Consider the following 22,828-nt stretch of genomic DNA (forward strand, 5'->3'; position numbering starts at 1 on the left):
TACAGACATGACAGTGATTTCCCAAAATGTGTTGAACTATTCCTTTACAAGGTAATTTTTTTCTCTGCACACTTGACACACTACTGAAATTTAACAGGAAGTAAAAGTTAACCAACAGCTGGCTGTATATCCTATAGCCTTATATCGAACATACAGAGAAGAGACTGGTATCAATCTTCTCATCTAACTCTCAGGAAGAAAGCATATAAGCATAAAATGTAAGTATTTCACAAAATGTCAAACCATTCCTTTAATAAATAAAAAGCAAAGATAAATGTCACACCATTTAACAGCAGAAATGTTTGGGTTTTTTTTTATTTAGCTTGTTAATCATCTTATGACCCCTGGCACTCAGGACCCATCTAATGTGTTCATTAAACTGGTGAACCACCAGTCAAATACAACCATAGATATTTAAGTTATAGCTACTTTATTGTGCAACAAATTTTTTATTGATCTTGTCATATCACACCCAACCCTGACCATAACAACAGCATCTGGAAACCTTGTTAATTAGACAATAACATTTATTTGTCTGTCTGCAGTGTACTTACACAGTCAACATAACACTATGATACAGGATTTACACTGTGTATAGTACAAGACACCTGACTAATAAATTTCCATTAATAGATACAATACTATAGCAAGGTTCCTAACAAAATGTGCATATCACAGCCAAAAACGCCCTCAGAAAAAGAGGACACACATGTACTGTCTGTTTTCAAATATTAACACTTAAAGTTGTATTCTGATCATACAAACCAAAAAAGTTGTCTTCTCACCGTTAAAATCTCAAACATGACTTTTCATTGGAACAGACCCGTCATCCAAGGCTAAATGATATGACTGTGAAATTTTCCCAGAGGAGGCTTTCAAGTTGTTGCCTCTTAATGTGGCTCCAGTGTGGTGAAACCCATTCATGATTTATTAGAGTTAACTCTTGTCATTCTGAGTTTTATATTTACATGAATGTGACTGTGCCATACTGCTAAGTCACTGGGGTGCTATTCACGAGCCCAAACATCCATAATATGTTGTTATTTGTCTAGAATACTTGATTATCTGCCAAATGTGATATTTTTAGAACAGTGTAATGGGCAATGCGCATTAGGGCTGAATCCCACTGAAGTATCAGCTTTATGAAATAGTGTTATTCAAACGAACACATACTGCAACACAATGTTTGTGTTCTGTATTCTAACTGTGATCACCTAACTGCAGAATAAATTGTAATATGTACACATCTTTAATATAAAAAAGCAAACTATAGGTTCAATTTATTTGGAAAATAATTTAAAAATGTAATCAATACAAATTTTGTGTCAACATCAAGGCATATGTAAGTCGTTACGTGTACTTTCATCTGTTTCCAGTGCAATGGAAGATGTCAATAAACCTGATGTCAAAAATGGAGGGGGGGGGGGCAACCATGTTGACTAACAGATGTCTTACACACACGTATGTGATATACAAGGTCTCTTATGCTTGGCTTCAGCTGAGGCAACTGGCATGGAAGCTCTATCTCTGGACACCAGCCAGTGCTAAACACACTTGCTCCCTGTTCTGCTCCTCCTCCTTCACTTTGGCGAGCAGTGGCCTTTATTCACATGAGGAGGAGGAGGAGGAGGAGGGACAGTCACATGGGTGGATGCTTGGCTGGAGTGGGTAGTGGGGACATACCCCCCCCCACCATTACCACACAGACTAGGGATTCCAGCGTAGGCCATCTGTGAGGGATGAAGAGACATGGAGGTGGCAGCTTCTCTCAACAGGAGCAGTTCCCACAGCCCTTCACACTGTTGAGGATCTCCTCCTGCAATTTTTTCCTCTCCTCCTCCTTCTGAGAGAGGCGCTCAGCCGGCGGCTCGGGCGAGCTCTTGCTGTTGTTCAGGATTTTGCTGTTCTGGGTGTTCCACAGGTCTGCGTACAAGCTGCCCGGGATGCCGAGGAGGGTGTGGTGGTTGCCACGCTCTGCCACTTTACCCTGGCAGAGAAAAGGAGGAGAATCAAGGACAAAAAGAAACATAAATTAGCACATAAATGTCTAAACATATCAAGTTAAAATGAAGGGGGCATGCACACAGAGTCCTATAGTTATCATCTTTCCGTGACCACACAAATCTGACCATACTCTGCGGAGAGTCAGACCCCCCCCCCCGCTTTGAATCCCTGCCGCCTCCCCAACAACTGTTGCATTCCTCTTGCAAAAACATGGCCTCATAGACACACACACACGCATCCACACGCAACAAACACACATCCCTCCCACACAGTCGAACACAAATGTAGGCACCCCCTTCCCCCACCTCCCATGAGCATGCAGAGGTGTTGGCATCATCTTTAGTGCACCCAAGACGGGCACGTGACTGCTTCCGCTCGTTATTTTAATGAGCACCCCAGGCAGTCCTCTGCTGGTGACACCACCAAACGCCGTGGCGACATCACACGCAAACATGCCTCCTCACCACGACCCTCTGATCCCTGCCATCTGACTCTGGAAACATGGAACAACACATGCTCACTCGCCGCAGTTCAAAGAAACCTCCTCTCATTTTATCCTATCTGACTCGAACACTGGTGGAAAATGTCACTTCACCTGTGTTACATTTCTTAAACTCTTAATTTCCAGACGATAACTGACTTCACTCTGTCTCTTTTTGTGCTTTACAGTTTCTCCAAGCCCGACCCTTAACATGCTGCAGCATTTTTGTCTTGGAGATTTTTTTGATGCACAATACAGTGACAATGCACCAAAAAGATCAATTGTTTCCACATAAAAAAAAAAAATCCTGCCTTTGTCTCCATGGCACCTCCAGCCTTACTTAAACACATCTGTCCAAAAATTGAATAGATGAACCATTTGAATGGCAATCTCCATTGAAAGACATGTTTAGTCCTGGATGAGGCCTCATCAGTGTCTGGGAAGCTGGCCCATACATTATTAGTCACCGAGACAAACAAGACACGCCATCTGACCAAAACAGCCAGTCGAGTCTGACTGCTTTAATGAGCCCTTATGGAGAAAATAATACATTCACTTCTACTAACAGTGTCCTGTTGTTGTTGAAGTTAATGAGAAAAGCTAAACAAAGCATGTCTTCATCACGTACGTTGAAGAAAGGTAACTGAAAATAAATGAGAAGCAAAAACAGGCCACTTGCTAAATTCTTGTTGCTGGCAGTTACAGTGTGCTGAAGGTCACACAGAGTGCAGGTCAGCATCTTTTCCTTCAATGCAAAAGCGTCTAATTGGACTGGCAATTAACACACCGCATGTTTATACTTGGAAACTCTGAACGGTCATATAATTTGCTTTTATGGAACTGACATTACGACTAGAAATGTTAATCAGGGAAGGTACAAGATCAAGTAAAAAATAAGTGGATGAGTTCTTACCTCACTGAGCACTATAATCTCGTCTGCGTCTACAATTGTGGAAAGCCTGTGGGCGATGAACATTGATGTCCTGTCCTTCACCATCTCCTTCATTGAACTCAGGATGTTCTGGAAGCACACAGAGATAAATAAAATTATCACTCTGTTAACAAGAGTATCCCCTAATCCAAAGGAAAATAGTTCCCCAGGTTTGCAATAATGCTGGTCTACAAAAATAATAATAAAAAAAGTCCATGAATGACAGGATATATATGAAATGTAGTTCCAAACTTTGATATGAAGAAGCGGCTAAGTCAACACAATGTTGCTCAGCAACATCCACCTTCATATGTTTTTACAGTTTACATATGATGATTTAAAAACACAATCGTGATGAAAAGCAACAGAAAATCACAATTAACAACCAAATCGACTGCCCCACTCTCTTTCTTCAAGTTCAGAGAGGACATGCTGAACTTTCTCATTAACGGTAACATTTACAAAGACTGTGGAGTTTAAGCTGAGCTGGAGATTAAGTAGGTGAAAAGAGTGGCAGGTGGCAAAGGAGAACGTGTGTGTGTGTGTGTGTGTGTGTGTGTGTGTGTGTGTGTGTGTGTATAGAGGGGGGGTCACAGGAGGTATGTGACGCAGGAGTGAGCTGAATTATCATGTACCTACACCAGGTGACTGAGTGGGTGTTTGTTCTGCTAAATGTGTATGCAGACAGAGTGAGGTGCCAATCTGTACGTGCAGCACAGAATGGACATTTGTGGATATATTATGTATGCATGCCTGTGTTTTTCAGTGTGTTATGTTGCACTGTCCGGCCCACCTCTTCTGTTATAGAGTCGAGGGAGGATGTTGCTTCGTCATACAGGAGGATGGGTGGATTTTTCAGTATTGCGCGAGCGATGGCGACACGTTGCTTCTCCCCTCCTGAAACAACACAACAGACATCGTCAATAAAAGCAAACCAGGCGAAAGACAATAGGTTTGAAATATGTGAAGATACAGTGTGCCTCTGTGTGGCCCTTCTCATCAGATAATTACCTCAAACGGAGGACCAACACTCCAACAATACCAATGCTACAGGCTAGAACACACTTTAATTTAACTGTGAGGAAAAACCAGCAGGATGCAAAGATTTCTCCCACTGTGTCTGACACGGCCTTTATTACATATGAGCTGTGTGTGGCCTCTTGAAAGCAAGCTGCGTTCAGCAGATATAAATATTGCTGGCAGTGGAGAACAGCAATGAAGGAAGTTAGGAGCCTAACAGCCCAGACTGCCCCCTCCCTCCCTCGTCTCACAAACTCACTGGCAGCTGTCACGTAGAGCAGCAGTGAAATTAATGAGAAGTTAGTCATGTCTTTATTTTGTCCGTTCACTCACTCACTCAGTCAACTCCACATAAAGAAATCTGTGCTGCCAGTAATTGCATCTTGAGTGTTGAGTGAAAGTGCTCACACACTGTGTGTTTACGTGGGATAAATGAGTTGCAGTGATGCTAGAAGCCAAATACTACAGTCTTGTGATATCGCTGCAGATCAAATGCAGATAACTGTAACTGTAAGGCAACATGCCAAGTGCATACACTACACAGAAGAAAATGGTAAAATTATGAAGGCGCTGCTAAAGATTAGCCCCAAGTCTCATGACTTAATGTCATAATAAAATAATGTCAGATTTAATTATTAAATTAATTTTAATTATTACCTACGATCAGAAAACAACAGCTCATAATCACACACTTAAAAACTATTTCATTTGCCATATTTATCCAGAAATTATAATTATATCATTTAGAGCTGTGCAAACCTAAATCTTGCAAGGCTGCATCTTGCAGTCTCTCAGTTTATTTTGCTGATGTTTCAGACAGTCATTTCTCACAGTATCTACCGTTCGACAATATACAGTGTATCCTGGGCAGCAGACGGAGGACGGTGTGTGAAAGATTTATGGTACTGTACATTGTTTGATATCTCCGAGCACCTGTGTAGAAGAAGTATGTGAAGTCTGCCTTGAGTTGTTTAGCTATGCAAAACTGACATAATCAAATATCAAAGCATTTATACTCAAAACTTCATGATCAATAATAATGTGAGGATATTCTGGGTTGGACTATTTCTGCTTTCGTAAGATAATGAGTAAGTCACAGAAAAGGTCATTAATGTAATGAAGATGAACAGCTAAAACATAAGAAAGTTTTTATCATTTTGCCATAAAGCAACCTCTGATAGCAGAAAAACAAATTAATCAGCAACTACTGTGATAAAAGGATTTAATCATTTATCAAAAACTCACTGGTGGTGGCTTTTAAAAATGTTAAAATGAGCTGTTTTTGTATTTCTTTCATGATAGCGAATAGTTTGACTTAGGACGGTTGGTTGGACAAAACACGCAATTTGAATATGTCAAGTTCGGCTTTGGGAAATTTCTGACACTGTATACAACCAACTGTTAATTAATCGACTGAGAAAATAATCAACAGATTAATCTCTAATGAAATAATAACCACTAAATCAAAATTCCAGACAATATAATATCACAATATATCATATATTATTACTCTATGAATATATTTCCTGGCTCTTCCTAAATGTCTATGTTGGAATTAAACTATTACCAGCCAGGGTTTTTCTTTTTTCTCAGTTTAGTATACCATCCAGGGAAATACACAAAACACACAGCTTTTTCACTTGCTTGTGCAGAGAGACCATATTTAAACAGTAGTCATAATGGTGTAGCAAACCTGACAGCTTGAGGCCCCGCTCCCCAACCTGGGTGTCATAGCCATGGGGCATCCTGAGGATAGCATCATGGATGCCTGCTAGACGTGCCACTTGGTACACCTCCTCTGGTGTAGCGTTGATGTTCCCGTACTGCAGGTTGTAGAAGATGGTGTTGTGGAACAGAACGGCATCCTGACAACAACACAGTTAGATGAAAAAAAAAAGAGGCTTCAGAGAATGTTTTTATTGCAGCAGAGACAGAAACAGAGGACTGCAGATACGAAGACAAGGGTAGGAGGGAGAAAGAGAAAGAACACAAATGACAAAAATACTGTTCATGTACCATCTGTTCAGATCAGCCTCTGAGCTCACTGCAGTGAAAACCTATCTGAATTCAGCTTATTTCTAACGCTGTTAACTATTAATTTTACATTGTTCTTTGCTGCCCCCTTGTTGTATATAATCATCAATAATAATTCCCAAATATATTACATTTGCTATTGACACATGTACAGTTAATTTAAAGGCAAAGAAGCTCTAAATACAAAAAAAACAATCAATCTATGTGTTGTTATTAAAATGACTTTTTCATTGTTTATTGTATTTTATTTTATGATTTTATTGTGTTTGTGTGTCTCAGACCTGAGGTACGACACCCAAAGCCTTCCTCAGGCTGTCAAGGCTGACGTCTCGGATATTCTGCCCCGCTATGTAGATGTTCCCCCGCTGGGGCTCATAGAAGCGGAACAACAGCCGCACAATGGTGCTCTTCCTGCAACCAGACGTGAAATCAGTCATCAGCATCATTGTGTCTGTGAGCTGTACCCCAGTAGTCTATTGATGATAAGACTGACTACACATCCAAATGAGATGACACATTCCTGGCTAAACATTTGACAGTGTATTTCTATGAGAGTTGACCTACCCTGACCCGCTGCCACCGACTATGGCCACCTTCTTCCCAGCGGGCACTTCGAAGGACACTCCATTTAAGACTTTCTGGCCCTCCAAGTATTCAAAATACACGTCCTCGAAGCGGATGGTGGCCTCCTGTGGTGTGACGGCTAATGGTGGGGCGAGATCCTTTTCCTAGAGCAAACCATCAGAGGGTTGAGACAGACGAAACGGAAACAGAGGAGATGGATACAGAACAGCCACTGGCAGAGAAGGCCGCCCAGCATGATGCAACGTTACTCCAACACCTTGTAAAGAGGGATAATGCTGGAGTACAGAACCTACACAGACTGCATAAAGCAGAGACATTCACACCAAATGCAAGAGGTCGTTTCAAAAGACTGTCTGAACCTTCACACGCTGCCCTTCACAGTGACTGAAGGATCAATAGGCGTGAAAACTTTCAGTACATACTGAGCTGAGCCATAGTGCTGAGATGCAGCCAAGGTCAGCAGTGAATAAAGCGCGTCCTTACCCTGAGAGTAAAAGCCTGTTCTGCTCCGTTTCTATGCTACCTAATAGCAACATAATCACCCACAATCCACCTCAGCCAATTAATACAAATAACTCACAGTCCATTAGTATAAACAGATGATAATTTTCACCCAACCCCCCTCCACATGGAAAAAAGCCAAAATAATATTTTTTTATTTTGTGAAGCAGTTTCAAGTGAGGGGGAGTTTTAAATTATTTTACATCTACATAATAGGCCAATGTGTTCTACAAAAAAGAAAAAAGGGAAAAAAAAAAAGAAGAATTGCATTCAGACAGTAATGGCCTGCTGGGCAGTGCTATTCCACAGGGAATCACAATGGAGAGGAGTATTACTGATGAGTGAAAAATAACTGGACAGATTCATTTCTCCTACTGTAATTACAGGCTGGAGATGGGAAGGGCATTCATATTGTTAGGCAGCAGACACACATTTGCACTTAAGTGTGCTCTTCTGACGCAAGATGGGCTGTCGCGTAAAAAAAACCCCCAAAAAACAAAAAAATAACTGCAATGAAATGTCTCACAAAAACAACTGATTGCTATTATACTGAAGAAATACCAGGCTTACGTGTTTGAAATGTGAAGTGTTTTGGCAATTTCTAATGGTTCAGTTAAACAAGAGGAGCTAGTTTTAATATATCTGAATATGACTTAGAACTTCAATGTGTATTTATAGATAGACTGATTAACACCATGTAGCACCATAGCCATATAAAGTGCAGTAGATGTTAAAAGAGCAAATGATTAAGACAAAAAAAAAAAAAGTTACACAATACAAAATCAGTAAAAATTAAGAGCGCACCAATAAAAATGGCTGCTGATCAAATGCTCTGAATAAATCACAAAGAAATCTGCTCTAATGTGTCCTGGTACAGATCACACTAGTGTCATGCACTACAGGCAGCAATAGATGAGGAAGCACCTTAGTCACATCAAGCACGTAATTATATGGTTTGACTACAACCTATCATTTTTTACAGTACATGTGGATAGGTTAGTCATGTCATGCAGCCAGAAGAATAACTCAGTCCTGCATTAAAATCTTTTACCACTCATGCAATTAAACACTATGTACTGTTGTTAGATAGTCTGAATAAAAGGCTTTATCGAGTTCTGGAGTTTACCTTTGCTTTCAATTTTCTATACTGAACTCTATATTCATGGTCTAATGTGTACAAGTTCATCTCTGTTGTTCTCTTTTGTTAGAGGAAAAAAAGAAAAGAAAACACAAAGCATTTTGTGATTCACTGCAACAGTGTGGCAAAGTCCATGTCAGGCCAATAAGTTACCTTGATCCTGGTGTCGACACTGAGCAGCGTGAAAAGTGTGTTCATGTCTATTAGGGCCTGTCTGGTCTCTCTGTACACTGTGCCCAGGAAGTTGAGAGGGAGGGAGAGCTGGAAGAGCAGGCCATTCACCATCACCAGGTCTCCCACAGTCATTGTACCTACACGACAGCAACAGAACGACTTTAAGAGATGCACATAATCTGAACCTATGGTATCATGTATGCATCTAAAAAAATAACTCCAAAATGATTTCTTCTTCCAAGTTGTGAAAGCAGACAAAGCCTGTTACAGTCTGAATCTATCTCCACCCCATGTGATTTCATTTTCTGCATCAGGGCTATTTTATTTCCTAGTTGTGCCACTTTTTCATGCTTGCTGTGTTTTCATCTCATTTCTTTCTGTTTTGAGGGTTGTTTTTTTTAGCTTTCCTTTTTCCAAATACACAATTCTTCCCCATTGTGCTGTAGACACAGATCATGGGCATGAAGAGGTAAATTCTGGTTAGGTGATGTGTTTTTTCATGGTTTACAGATCTTGATAGAATGTTTTCCAAAAATCTGGGAAATCCCCCTAAACCTTACTCCAAAGTCACCCACCTGCTGAAATGCCCTTGCTGGCCAGCAACATGATGGCTGTGAGCCCGACGCTGAAGATGGCACTCTGGCCAAAGTTGAGCATGGCAAGTGTGGATGTGGTTTTTAAAGAGGATGACTCATAAGTCTTCAGGAATCCATCATACCTTTCAGCTTCATACTTCTCATTGTTGAAGTACTGCAGCAGAGATGAGGAACATGAAGGGACAGAGGAGAGAAGGGGGCACAGGGCATGGAGACAGACAAGGATTTACAGAAGGAAAGAAAGTGTAAGTTGAGATAGAAAGATAGAGAGATACAAAATATGGTTAAGGTTAAAGGTTAAGGAAGCATGGAGAGCAGTGTCAGGCAGATGGACACTTTAGCACAGCCTGCCTCAAGGCAGCATTTGCTCTCAGTGACCACTCTGGCTGTAATCTAGGTCTCAGTTTGCCTCTAAAGCACTTTTTCATGTCTCTGTATCTTCATCTCCTCCCCACTGATCTTAAAGAGCATGGAGGGCAAGAGAACAAAATCCAGAGCCTGCTTTGCTGAGCAGGCTGAAGATCTGAAGCCTCGGCAGAGGATAGTGCTCATGGCAAAAGTTTAGAAAATATTAGGCAGTTACAGCTGTAAGAACAGCCTAAACAACACTTGAAAGTTGAACAAGAATTATTGCATCTGTAGCAGCTTACCAACAGAGCACAGATATTAAGTGTAAGCCACACAAGAAGCAGTATTTTTGATTAAGACATACAGCTATCATTTAGAGAAAAAAAGCTTCATGAATCAGCCACAAGCACATCTCTTAAATTCGGCACATAAAACCACAGCATAATCATAACAACGACCCTCCTCCACTCTGCTGCCAATTACCTAATATTGCTGTTTGTTTAGCTTGCACTATTGTTTCCCTGCTCTGGTTAAGTGGGCGATTTGCTTCTCTAGCTAACGGCAGTGGTGCTGTGCTGCTACTGCCTTGCCAGTGATTTGCATATAGGGAAATGCAGGGAAGAAAGTAGCACATGGAGGACAAGCTGAAGCAGTGCAAGGCACCGTGTTCAGGTTCTCATCCAGCCCTTTGTGAAAGTGGAACGGATTTCTGAGTGGGCGGAGATCTAATTACATATGCACACTCACAGCTCAGAGTGATGCTAAATCCGGCTGCATTGACACAGATGACACAAAATAACACAGAACAAAACGTTAAGAAAAACAGGACGCAAAATAATACAGCAAAGAAAATAACACGGGTACCAAAATATATCTGGAACAGACAACAAAGCATCCAAAACTGGATGCTGATTATGCTTGTATGTGTACTGTGTACAATGAGGTTACCTAGAAAGAGACTTGAAACAGCAAAAGATAGAGATTTAGGATAACCATGCCACTGAAAAAAGTGTACAGCAATATTTACACTCACACCGCATCAGATCGGTCAAGTGTCTGCGAGAGAAACCACCCTGGCACTCAGCAGACATTTCTATTCAAAATAAAGCCTCCAGTGGCAGACACTCTCAGTCCAAAACTATAATTGAGGCACAATTTGGGTCATTGACTAAACCAGAAAAATAGTCCAGAGTTGTCCGGTGATAAATGTCTCATTGTTCTTAGCGACTGGCATGACATTTACAAAAAAAGAGTAGACGATTTCACACTGAGAGAGAAGAAGAGTAGAAGAATAGGACAGAGGGAGAATGAGAAAACGAGAGAGAGAGAGTGATAGAGATAGATAGATAGATAGATAGATAGATAGATAGATAGATAGATAGATAGATAGATAGATAGATAGATAGATAGATAGATCAGGAAATAAATCAGCAACTGTTTTGATAATCTTCATTTTTCAAGCATAAATTCCAAATAATACTTTTTCTCAATTGTGATTATTAGCTGCTTTTCTTTGTCTTTGTGTTAGTCATCTGAATAGGTTTAGGTTTTGGAGTGAGTTGACAAAATAAGACACTTGATGACATCACTCTGGCCTTATTAAAAGGCTCCTGTCCATCACTTTGAGTCAAATCAGTTTTTAGGATTTAACTACAACATGTTTTCCTTGGATGTTTAAGATCTTACCACATAAAGTTGGTGTCGTCTCTTTAAGCATAAGAACTGTGAATCACAATATCTCACTATAAGAATTTTATCACTCAATTATACAGAGAGATTATACTGATAATGTTTAATTGTTCGACTGCCTCAATTGATTCTGATCGATTTGAAAATTCTAAAGGCAACAATGTCACTGAATTAATCCAGTATAAACATGCTCTGCTCCGCTCTGCGTGTGCAGCAGCAACATTTGCAAACATGTTACTGGTTCCACGACCATACTACCAACCTTACATCGGGCTTACATTGGTTTGACACTGCTCTATAATAACTAGGGGGAATACAGTAACCTTAAAGTAAACCAATAGCAGTAAATAAATCAATAGCCGAGTTTGGCTGTGACTCTCTGCCCTTTCAGCCATAAATGTCACTCCTCCCACTCCGAGATATATAAATTTTAACTTTAAAGTTTAACTTGTCCATGCTTTGACACAGTTTGTGTGTGAAAGAGTTGGGAGTCAGAGAAAGAGACAGTGAGAGATTAAAAGGCAAATTCTGACAGTGGCAATCATGCCAGGGAAATACTGTTATCACAGACGAGTAAATATTTGTTCATGTCAATGTGCCTGGCTTAAGTGAATAGAAGAAAAAGACTAGACGAGGAGAAAAAGAAACCAAAAGATTGATGAAGGGAGGAGGAATGGAGATGAGCAGGAGCTGAAAAAAAAGGGTGTTTGGTAGGGGTGTGTGCGTGTGCGTGTCTGTGTGTGTGTGTGTGTATGTTTGGGGGTGGGATCTCACCTTAACAGTCTCATAGTTAAGAAGGGAGTCAATAGCCGCATTGCCCGCTTCATTGTCTGCTTTGTTCATTTCTATCCGGAAACGAGTCCTGCATGCAGAGACACATGCACAATGACATCAGCACTTTCTTAAGTACATATTTCAGCTTGTGTGTGAACTTTGTTATTGTCAGTAGAGTCAGTCCAAAAATACTCACTGAATCTTTATCAAGTGTTAGCAAACATAAGCAATAAAAAACTAACAATTGAATCACAGACAGACACAGAAAAAGTACAAACGTCCTTGTTGTTACCTCCATTGTGTGATGAGAATGGTGAAAAGGGTGTATGCTGACAAGGTACCCAAGGCCACTGCTGCAAACTGTCCACCACACTTGTAATACTGCAGAAGAGAAAAGCACAGTTAAGACAAAGCATCTTTCACAAGCTGTGACTTGACGGCTTTGTGACAAAAAAGAAGAAAAAAAAAGAGCAACCGCATCAGACCATCGGGCTCCAACACCGGCGTCACAAGGTATTTTGAGATCGTACTGTTTTTGACCATTCCACTATGAAATTGAGTGTTACAAATGGAGGGGAAACTACAAGAAGTAATCGTGCTAATGCTTTAGCTATTTGGGCAATGGAGTCTGCCCTCATTACAGGCAAGCTGACATTATGGTCCAGAGTGGAATAATGGCAGGAAGCTATAGACGAGCCATTCTTTCAGTGCTGGCCAAGGAGGGGGGCATCTGTTCAGGGCATACTCCGCAGGAGGACATTAAGCTCCAACAAAGCTTTGGGATTCATCATTGACACTAATGGGCTCTGTGTTGCCACCAAAAGTTCATGGGGATTCATATTCCATTTAGAATGTAAATGAGACAATATCCCCGAAATTAATTTCCGTACAATCTGCTCTGAAGAGTGTAAAGGTGATGGAAGGGTCCGGAGCTAACATTAAGGACCGAAACAGTAACAGCAACAAGAAATAAGAGCCAGAAAATTGTAAGCAGTGTTTCTGGTAGTATCCTACAATAAGTTAATGACCAGAGCTAATGACTACCATCGTGTGTGTGTCGATTTCACACTACAACTCACCAAAATGGCACTGACGAGGCCCATCTCAAAGACTGTGGGTCCTAGATTGAAGACGATCGCACTGAGGACGAAGGAGATGCCCCGGGTGCCGCGGTCGATGGCCTTAGACAGCGCTCCTGTCTGGCGGCTGAGATGAAAACCCAGATCCAGATTGTGCAAGTGGAGGAAGACATTCTTGGCAATGCGTCGGATGGAGCTCTGGGCCACCTTGCCGAACACAGTGTTCCTCAGCTCGTTGAAGAAGGCCGCACAAGCCCGTGATGCGCCATCTGGGATAGAGGAGGAGACGGAGAGTTTAGCACACCTACTGTGAAAAGCAGGGAGGTTCAAACAGCAGGGCTGGATGCTATCTAGTGAGAATATATCCCCATCCTAAACCATCAGGACTGTTATGAAGTGGCAAAACAAGAATCTGACCCATACCTTTCCTGTCCTGTAAGAAGCAACACAGTATATTGAGACTACTGACTCTAGACAAGGTGGATGTTTGGCACCTGCTCTAAAGTAAAGGTTTGTATGAGGTGGCGGGACCAGTTTTTCACATCATCTCTGAACTGCAAACCCTGCAGTGCTACAGCAGCAGCCTCACCAAGCCTCTGTAATTACAGAGCAGGATGCTGTCTGAAGCCTCACTACTATGGCAGGCCAGCACATTGCAGACTGAGGGAAGGGAGGGGATCTGAGTGTACACAAGTGTTTTCAATGTGTGTGTGTGTGTGTGTGTGTGTGTGTGTGTGTGTGTGTGTGTGTGTGTGTGTGTGTGTGTGGCAGAGAACAGGCTATTCAGGAGAATACTAGAAGAGGGGGAGGAGGTTTTAATAAGAGTGCCATGAAAAGATGTGACTATGAGTTGTCAATGAATGGACTTAATTTCACCACTGTCGTAGTCTAGACTTTCTCTGGTGGATCTGGGATGATGAGGGTGGGTGCAACCAACATAGCCTTTTTCATATTGCATAATTTGAGTTTTTAAAACGGAGTCTACACAAGAGTTCAGTTTAATAAAATCACAAATCTAATCTAATCCAAGAAACATCTGTTATTTGGTTCCTTACATTTCTCATAAACTGTTATTCAAGCAGATGGCTAGCATGACTGTCACAAATTAATATTAGTCTGTGTTTGAATGACACATGGCCTTCCTGTGGTGATTTCACCGAGCTGTGTGAATACATGACTTGTCTGCTGAGACCAAAGTCAGGGTAATAATCGCTCTGTCTGCCGGTCTTCACAGGGCTATAATGTGGCGTTAAATAGGAATGCTCTTCTAATGAACAATGTGTCCACATCTGACAAGGTAGGATGAGCACTGTGCAACCTTTTCTGCCAAATTACACCCATCACCACAGGCTCAAAGTACCAGGCCCCAAGTGTCACAAAGAAGGAACAAAAAAAATACAATTCCTTTCTTTAAGAGCATACCCTTCATTCTTCCTTGTCATCCTAATTCATCCTGTCTGGAGTCTTGTTCATGTGCCCTGGTTATTCAAGAGGCAGCATTAGTGTGCAAGACCTAAGTGGGCTCATTAATATAAGTGGCTACAGGGCTAAGTGTACGTTGCATCCAAGCTGATCTCGCTCAAGGCCAAAGTGAGTTGCAGTCGGTGTCACGTTTACAATATTTATTTATTTATTTATTTTTGCTTTTCACCGGCAGTTCTGAGAAAAAATCCTCTAATCAGGAGGAAACTTCACACTCCCGCTATATCTCAGCCCTGACCCCTCTTGTATTCTGGGCCCATTTGGACAGAGAAGAGAAAAAAAGGAGTTGCTCTCAAGGGATGAAGTGAAAGAAACATCCCAGGCCTCTGTGTAACTCTAAAAAAAATATCCAGCCACTTTCAAAGGACAAGGCAATTTCTTCCCCACTGCTTTGGAAATGTATCCAGCTCTGTTTGCTTTGGGAGCACACAGGTATCATACTGAAAAGTCCTCAGCACTCACGAGAGGGCCATGTGGATTAATAGAAGTGAACTCAGACGCAGAGCACATAATGTAAATAATGTGAGGGGGAGGCGGAGGTTGCGGAGCGGCATTGATATGAATGTGTTGGGAAAGGTCATCCTGTAGATAACAGGCAGTCCCACAGTCCCCTCTGATGAGCGCGGCACCTGCCAGTGCAATACAAGTCTGGGACTCACAGCCAATGAGCACGGCCGTTGCCATGGTAGCCACAGTGCTTGGCGCGTCATTCAGGTTCAGCATGTGTCCCGACATCTGGTTAAGCTCGTCCACTGCATACTTAAACATGAAGGGCACCGTCACATTGGTGATCTGGGAAGGCAAAGAGGGAGGGTGGAAACATTCAGAGAGGAGGAGAAAAAAAAGAGGGGAAATAGTTTCAAATAGCCTATTAGACAGACATATGCTCAATATAGTGCCATTTTTCTAGTCCTCTGTAGTGCCTCACTACAGTATCTATGTATGTGCACCTCACATGCTGTGAAAGATGGATTTCCACTGTTGTTAGGCAGTAAATCCAACATAACCTATTCAGGTGCATTGAAGGATATGTATACATGTATGTACGGTATGCTGTGTGAGTGTGTATTCTTCTTGACTGGCTATGCTGGTGCTTCCTGCTAATGGAATTGAAATGGTTATTATGGCTAATTAAAAGCACGGGGACAGCTGTGTGACTCAGGCTAGGCGGTCCACAGCGCATTAGGACAGCCAGAGAACACAGCAGCACACAGCAAAGCATTTTCATTTGAAACCCATTTCATTTGAACCTCTCAACCCCTAACACAGGGGAGAGCTTTTTTTTTTTTTTAACTTTTCTTTTTGTTCCATTACCCTTGTCAAATTCTGCATGATATAATTCTGACAAAATAATGGTAACAAAAATAATATAAAAACAGAGTAAAAAAAGAAAATGTCAACCCTACTAATATAAAAGGACACCTAAAAATGCACCACTTTACCGCAAAAGCAACATCTCCAGGGATCTTGCTTTATACACATGGGTATTATACTCAGACAATAGAAGTTCTCAGAGTCCCTCAAGGAAAAACAATATCTGCTACTTTGCTACCAAGACAACAGAACAAGAAAAAAAAGGCTCAGGCTATTATTACAGGGCCAAAACATGTCCCCAATTTACCACTAGTACATGATAAGGTTGGGTGTGCTCTTTTAATCCATTAACAGCCAACACTGGAGATTAAATCGACACCATGTCAATCTGTACCTAGTGATATGTCATCTCATAATAGATATACTGTGTCAAGTTGTGGAGAAGACCCTTCAGGCTATCAAGAATTCAAGTCTATAGCATGAGACACCGACCGGCAAACAGACAGAGGGGGCTTCATTTGAGGCCAACAAGAACATCAGCTTCTAATAATCAGTTTTTTTAAATAAAAATGTCACTGATAATGTGGAGTGGGGAAGGGTGATGCAGTGTAACCACATAATTATGCAGCTGATTTAAAAATTGCCTCCACACTGCTGGTGGTTTCAGTTCAAACAGACAAACTGGAGGAATCGAGGCTTACCCCAGACAAGCAGGAAAATAGTAGAAGATTGGATTGCATGTGTGTGTTCTCTTCTCCTTAGCATACACTAGAGGGAGCCATGCTGAGCAGCAGCAGGACAAGCTTATTTAGGAACTGAGAATTTGTGATTGTTTTCTAGGGTGCAAATTAGAGACCATCAACAAAGGAAGAGGAAATACATCATGCACTGATTGTTGCTTGTAGTTAATTATTTTTTAAGGCTATCTTTTTTAAATGCACATCGTTTCTGACACCAGTTATTTACACAGTGTATTCATGGTGAACACTCATGTTGCTTAAGTAAAGGCAGTCAGAGCTGAGAATTTTTTGTTTGTTTGTTCATTGTTTTAGCAAAGATTTATGTTAGATTTCAAATATTTCATCTAAAAGCACCAAAACTTAGTTGTGTTTTAGAAATTGGCCTTTACTAAGATTTTACTCACTGTACTGAGTCTGAGTCGAACACTTAAACAACACTATTATTATAGATAATTTTCAAAATCATCAACCTTCTTAACAAGCTCATATAAGCATTGTGTTAGAGCAAGCCATCCACACGCAAGTGATTCAAAGAGATGGCATCAATAATGGCATTAGAAAAAATTACTTACATACTGCCAAACCCCATTAGTACAGGGAATATATAGGAGTTACACTGACAGAGATAGATAATTATGATTTCTATCTGTATATATTTTTTGTTTGTTTAGTTTAGTGTGTTTCTTTGTTAGTTGATCCTGTGCCAGTATGAACTCTGATGTTTTAGTACTTGTTATTAATACTTTGTTTTCTTTGTGCTCAGAGGAGCTGGAGGGTAGGGCTTGTCTGGTGTGTGTGTGTGTGTGTGTGTGTGTGTGTGTGTGTGTGTGTGTGTGTGTGTCATCATGGTAAAATGTGGTCCTGGAGACATCTACTGTAGCGGGAACCACCACAGAGGCTGTGGACAGATTTAGTCATGGCAACAGTGTCACAGCCGTGCAAGATACTGTCACAAAAAGCTACTGGCCCCCACACTTTATAACCCTGGCCTACATTCATTTTGAGTCACAGATAACTGTATCCTAGTGTCAATCATTCCTCTCCAATCTAAGACATTGGGTAAAACTATAGACCATCTTGCAACAGGACCATGTAGTAATGACTACAGAGTAGTCATGGGTCAGAGCGTCACGAAGTCAGGTGTGACGATTGGTATGACCCATCTCAAGACGGTCTCTAGTTTCTTTTTACAAATGTCACTGTTTGCTCTTTGTCCTCTGGGGGTTCATTTTCCAGCAACATATGAAAGCAATGCCGTGTGAGCAGCCCACTCTCAGCTGTTGGACTTCAGAGAATCTTACCACAGTGCAAACGCACCACTTGACCAGGCTTTTCATATTAACCCTGTCCTCCAACATGCCACTCACTGATAATAAAACCAGACCTGGTGTTTGCTTGTTTTTGCTGTGAAACAGGTTTTAATGAAACCAGAGTGATGCTGCTGCCTTCTCTTAAAACACAAGCTAGTGTTTAGGACACTCATTATACCTCAAACTTCTTGGTTGAATGCATTCTTTCTTGACAGTATGAACTTAAAAGATTTTTTTTTGTAAACAAGCACAAATTAAAATGAACAGCAACATGCACAAACGACTGGATGATGAGTGGAGACTGCAGAGGATGTTATTCGAGTTATCACAAAGCTAGAGATAATAGCAGCACTGTCTATAATCATTTGGCACATATGGATGACTACAGTTTTTTTTTTTACCTATAACACTGTCAAAATTAACAAGAGCATCATCAGTGGCATAAACACAGATGTGAGAAATATTGGTGTCTTAAAGGACAATACCAGCATTACGGATGATGGGTTGTGATTTTCTTCTGCTTTTCTTAATTGTTTTTAACCACTTTAACTCAGTGCTCTGATGTTGTGAGATACAGTATTTGCTGTATTTCTCTTGTATTAGCTGTTTTACTGTATAAATATTCTCAATTAAACTTTATCTAAATTATGATGTATGTTTAATAAAGAAGACAGAAGAGAATTTAAGCATAAACAAGTTTTCAAATAAGTATATCTAGTAAAAGCGTCTTGCTCCAGTCTTTCAGCTTGACCAAGTTGTATCTGAGAAAATGGGCCCTAATATAATCAGGGAAAGCATTAGCTATAGTTAGAAAGTTTAATTTGAGGGTGGAAGAAACCAACAGAGCAGAAAGCAGAAGTAAGCCTCAGTGTTACCAAGGACAAATATGAAACAGGGACTGGAGTTTCAAAGTAAAGTGGCTGGACTTCAAATAAAAATATATTCAGTTGTGGTATATGCATCAATAAGACTGCTGCGTGCTGATCAAACAGATTAAATTAGCTTTATACGACAAAAAACAACAAGTCATTAAAACTGTTAAGAACCCCTCTTTAATACCAACAACACTGTCTATAAATTTACCTTGGCTCCAGCGAGCAGGCCCAGAGAAATGGCAACACGGGCTCGCAGGTCTGGTCTGTCCTTCGGCCACACGTAAGACAGCATTGCAGACAGGATCTTGGCTGAATTCACCTCATTCAGCTGTGGAGAAGAAAACAAAAGAAAGGCCTGTATCTTAGATCATAGTACCCCTAGTTTGATACATTAGTCTGTCCTGTAAAGTACAGGATGGGGGGGTGGGTGTTAGTATTTAGAGTAATGTTTACTTTCTAACCTATACTATGTTTGCCAATTTTAGCAACAAACTATTTTGCATTCAGCAATGACCTAAAGATGGCTCTCTGGGCAGACATATGGAACATCAAATGTCAGTAGGACTCCTTTGGGAGATTTGGGAGAAGCTACGACAGCAGAGACTCCAGGTGGACCTGGGGATCCAGCCTGACACTACAAGTCCTAGGAGACACCTGGGCTGTCATCCCAGCTGAGGGTGAGAGCCCACTGGTGCCAACATGGCTGTTTACCCACACTCCACCACACACCTGCCACAGGGACTCTCTGCAGGCCAAAGAATATGCAGTAATTCCTCTAATCCACTCAATATGGTGGCACCATGTTACAGTGCTGCTGTATGGCAGCGCCTCCAAGCAAATTACACTGAAACTGTGCCCAACACCTGCCTTTAATCAAACACAATCAAGCTATACGTGCTACTGCAAAGAGAGGATTAACATTAACAGTTGCATGGAAGGTTTCTGTCCCATATGTGGAGGAGACCAATTAATGTATAATAAAAGTCTGTTACTCTAACTTCATGATGTTTTTTTGTTTAATGTATAAATAGTTAATGCAGCTTTAAGAGTTAAACCCTTTCATACTGTAAAAACAGCAAAGGGTCAGAATACTTTCATAAATATGAGATTTTATTTTAAATTTTTACTTTACTGACGTTATGGGTTATTGAGTGTAGACTGATGGGCAAACATAGAAAATTTAGCTTGAATCTTAAAATTACATCTACAACACAATAAAGTGTGCAAAACTTGAAGGGATCTGAATACTTCCCAAAGCCACTGTATACACTAGATATGTATGCTACAGAAATTTTCATATTGTTAACAGATAGTTTTGATACTACCGTACTACTTTGATGATACTACTGATGTACAAAAAAAAAAAAAAAAAAAAAAAGATTAAAAAATACAAAACAAAAAAATTCCCAGAATTGGGCAATTCAGTGACTGGTCAAGGGTTTCTCAAACTTGTCATCAGACAGTCATGTGAGTTCGAGTAAGGATTAGTTTAGTATAGAATGTGAAGAGTATGAATGGAGAAATTATAATGCATTACAAACCTATGTAATTCTTTCATGAAAATACATCAAACAATAAATCAATATATCAGCCTTAGAAATCTTATATGAGTCCATCAGCACAAAAAAGCAACCCCATATAGCATCCCAAAATGGTCCGTCGAAATAGAAGAACACAAATTTTCAGTAACCAAAGAATAAAAGAAAGGTATTGTACTCACCACATTTTTTGGATTTGCGCTTAGCCCTCCTCCCGCATGTCCATGCCAACATGTTCGTTTGTCTGTCACCTGCAAATGCTGTGGAAACAACGTATGTTTTTTATTCTGAGTTGCATTTTGATAACAGATGCTGATTATTTCTGACAAATACTTACCTTTGTTGCCTCCAAAATCCGACGACAGTTGTCGCTCTTGTTTGTGCCCCATGTAGCTGTTCGTAAGTGTGGAGGGGTACTCAACTGAAACACATCAGATGGCTCATTTAACTGGTGTTTCTAATTTCTGTTGATTGATTGTTATGAATGTTTAAAGATTCACAAACACTGAAACCTAATTATAAAGGTCAGAACTAAAAGATAATCCACAAAAAAAGGTAAAATACAATTACTCTGATGCAAACAAACTAAACATTTTCCTCGTTGTGTTTTCAACTAAATCTTTTTCACTATAACAGACATTTTATTTAACAATCATGAAATCAATGGAGGCAATACGAGGTCACAACATTTCACAGCTTGTGGCTTGATGTTCAGAAAAAAAATTCAAAGCATGCGGTTGTATATCATGTCTGTGATCCTGTGAAAAAAAACTCAATTTAAGCAGTCACTGTTTAAGAAGAATGTAAACAACAAAGACATCTACAGGTGCTGAGTGCTTGATAATACAAGATATATTGCGGGTGGTTATAGATAAGCATACTGAACTTAAACTTAACCTGTGTTTTTATTGGTGATATGGTTAGCCAATGTTGAGTACTTTTATCTCCTTGGAGACACAATATTAGTGCAACCCTCTTATCTATGACTACCTTGCACATTATGTAGACACTTTATACACAATAAATTTGTGAAGAGCATTATCTTACAAATTTACTTACTTAAACCAGTGTCATAAAAATGAATTCATAAATGAATTCTAAATGTGTGATTGGTTTGTAAACTGAGCTTCACAAAAATTCAAACTGAACTTAAAATTTAGGGCTGCAACTTCCTATTATTAATAATACTATTATTTTTATCATAGCTTTATCATTTAGTCCAGTGGTTCTCAAAGCCAAAGCGAAAACAACTAACTTAACTTACTCACCAGATAAAATACACTCAGTTCACAGTTTACCAGGTACACCTAGCTAAAACTGATGCAATGAACAAAACACCAGAAACACCAAATGGTACCGCAAAATAATTCCATGATGAATCAAAACTAGTTTTCAAAGTGACCACAGGTAAATGAACATGTTACTCTTCATGGAGTCAGACTTTGTGGCAGGCTTTTGACTTCGTCAGTTTTAGTAAGTATGTACCACATAAATTGGAAACTGAGTGTTTGTTGAAAGGTGCTATATGTCAAATAATCAATAACAGACTGTGAACACGTGATGACAGTTACATCAGCAGTAACGTTAGGTCCCCAACCTTATCTAACATTTACTGAGTCCAGTCAGTCGGCACGTGACTGAGACCACTGACCGGCTACAGCATTAACACGGTAAAAAGTGACTTCTGCTCAAATGTTCGGGAAAAAAAAGCAGACCCTGTTACAACCGTCCACCGTGGTGTTAAAAAACACAACGGTGCTCCACAGATAATGTAACTGGTTGATATCCAGTCAAGCCAGTTAGCCGGCTGTCGTTCAACGCAGCATTAACTTGACGGACATTATTATTATTTACATGACATCGAACACTCTTGCTAACAAACGAGAATCGATGACCAAATAATCATATCTAACTTCGCTGAAAGTTAGTTAGAGACACTTTCCACCTCTGTCCTTGCGTGGTGAGTGTCGCACCAAAACACTGTGTCCTCTCCAACCTCCCCACAGTCCTTACTCACCAGATATGTGCTTTGGCGTGTTTGGTCTCTCCCGTTTCCACTGTGGCTTTTATTCCAAATATGATATGAGCTCGTTTGCCGAAGGAGAAGCGCCAATTTTCGTCTTTGAAAGTGAAAGCCACATTTCAGCGGTGCCAACATCGGCGCCATGTTGACGAAGGAGGAAGGCAGTCAGGCAACACGCCGGCTACGTCATAT

At 40.5% G+C, this 22,828-nt stretch overlaps 1 protein-coding gene across 1 annotated transcript; it reads right to left on the reverse strand.

Moving 5' to 3' along the window:
- Nucleotides 1–506: 506 nt before the first annotated feature.
- On the reverse strand, nucleotides 507–22,812 carry abcb7 (ATP-binding cassette, sub-family B (MDR/TAP), member 7). The gene is made up of 16 exons (XM_023411157.2): nucleotides 22,631–22,812; nucleotides 20,951–21,034; nucleotides 20,796–20,873; nucleotides 19,284–19,403; nucleotides 15,496–15,628; nucleotides 13,355–13,623; nucleotides 12,568–12,656; nucleotides 12,276–12,363; nucleotides 9,444–9,618; nucleotides 8,848–9,005; nucleotides 7,035–7,198; nucleotides 6,752–6,881; nucleotides 6,130–6,301; nucleotides 4,210–4,313; nucleotides 3,399–3,506; nucleotides 507–1,987 (listed from the first exon to the last, which is right to left on the reverse strand). The coding sequence occupies exons 1-16, from the start codon at nucleotides 22,778–22,780 to the stop codon at nucleotides 1,769–1,771; spliced, it is 2,241 nt and encodes a 746-aa protein (XP_023266925.1). The 5' UTR covers nucleotides 22,781–22,812; the 3' UTR covers nucleotides 507–1,768.
- Between the last annotated feature and the right edge of the window lie 16 nt (nucleotides 22,813–22,828).

The sequence above is a fragment of the Seriola lalandi genome, unplaced genomic scaffold (assembly GCF_002814215.2).
Source record: "Seriola lalandi dorsalis isolate HSWRI2012SDOR001 ecotype SW California unplaced genomic scaffold, Sedor1 jcf7180002054454, whole genome shotgun sequence".
Classification (NCBI taxonomy): domain Eukaryota; kingdom Metazoa; phylum Chordata; class Actinopteri; order Carangiformes; family Carangidae; genus Seriola; species Seriola lalandi.

What these genes read in the sequence shown, in the direction of transcription:
- abcb7 (XM_023411157.2), bottom strand. Translation starts at nt 22,780, where the DNA reads ATGGCGCCGATGTTGGCACCGCTGAAATGTGGCTTTCACTTTCAAAGA. An exon ending in CAGCAAGGGCATTTCAGCAG is followed by an intron (nt 9,006 to 9,443) that starts GTGGGTGACTTT and finishes GCTGTCGTGTAG; the next exon opens with GTACAATGACTGTGGGAGAC. An exon ending in AGATTATAGTGCTCAGTGAG is followed by an intron (nt 1,988 to 3,398) that starts GTAAGAACTCAT and finishes TTTCTCTGCCAG; the next exon opens with GGTAAAGTGGCAGAGCGTGG.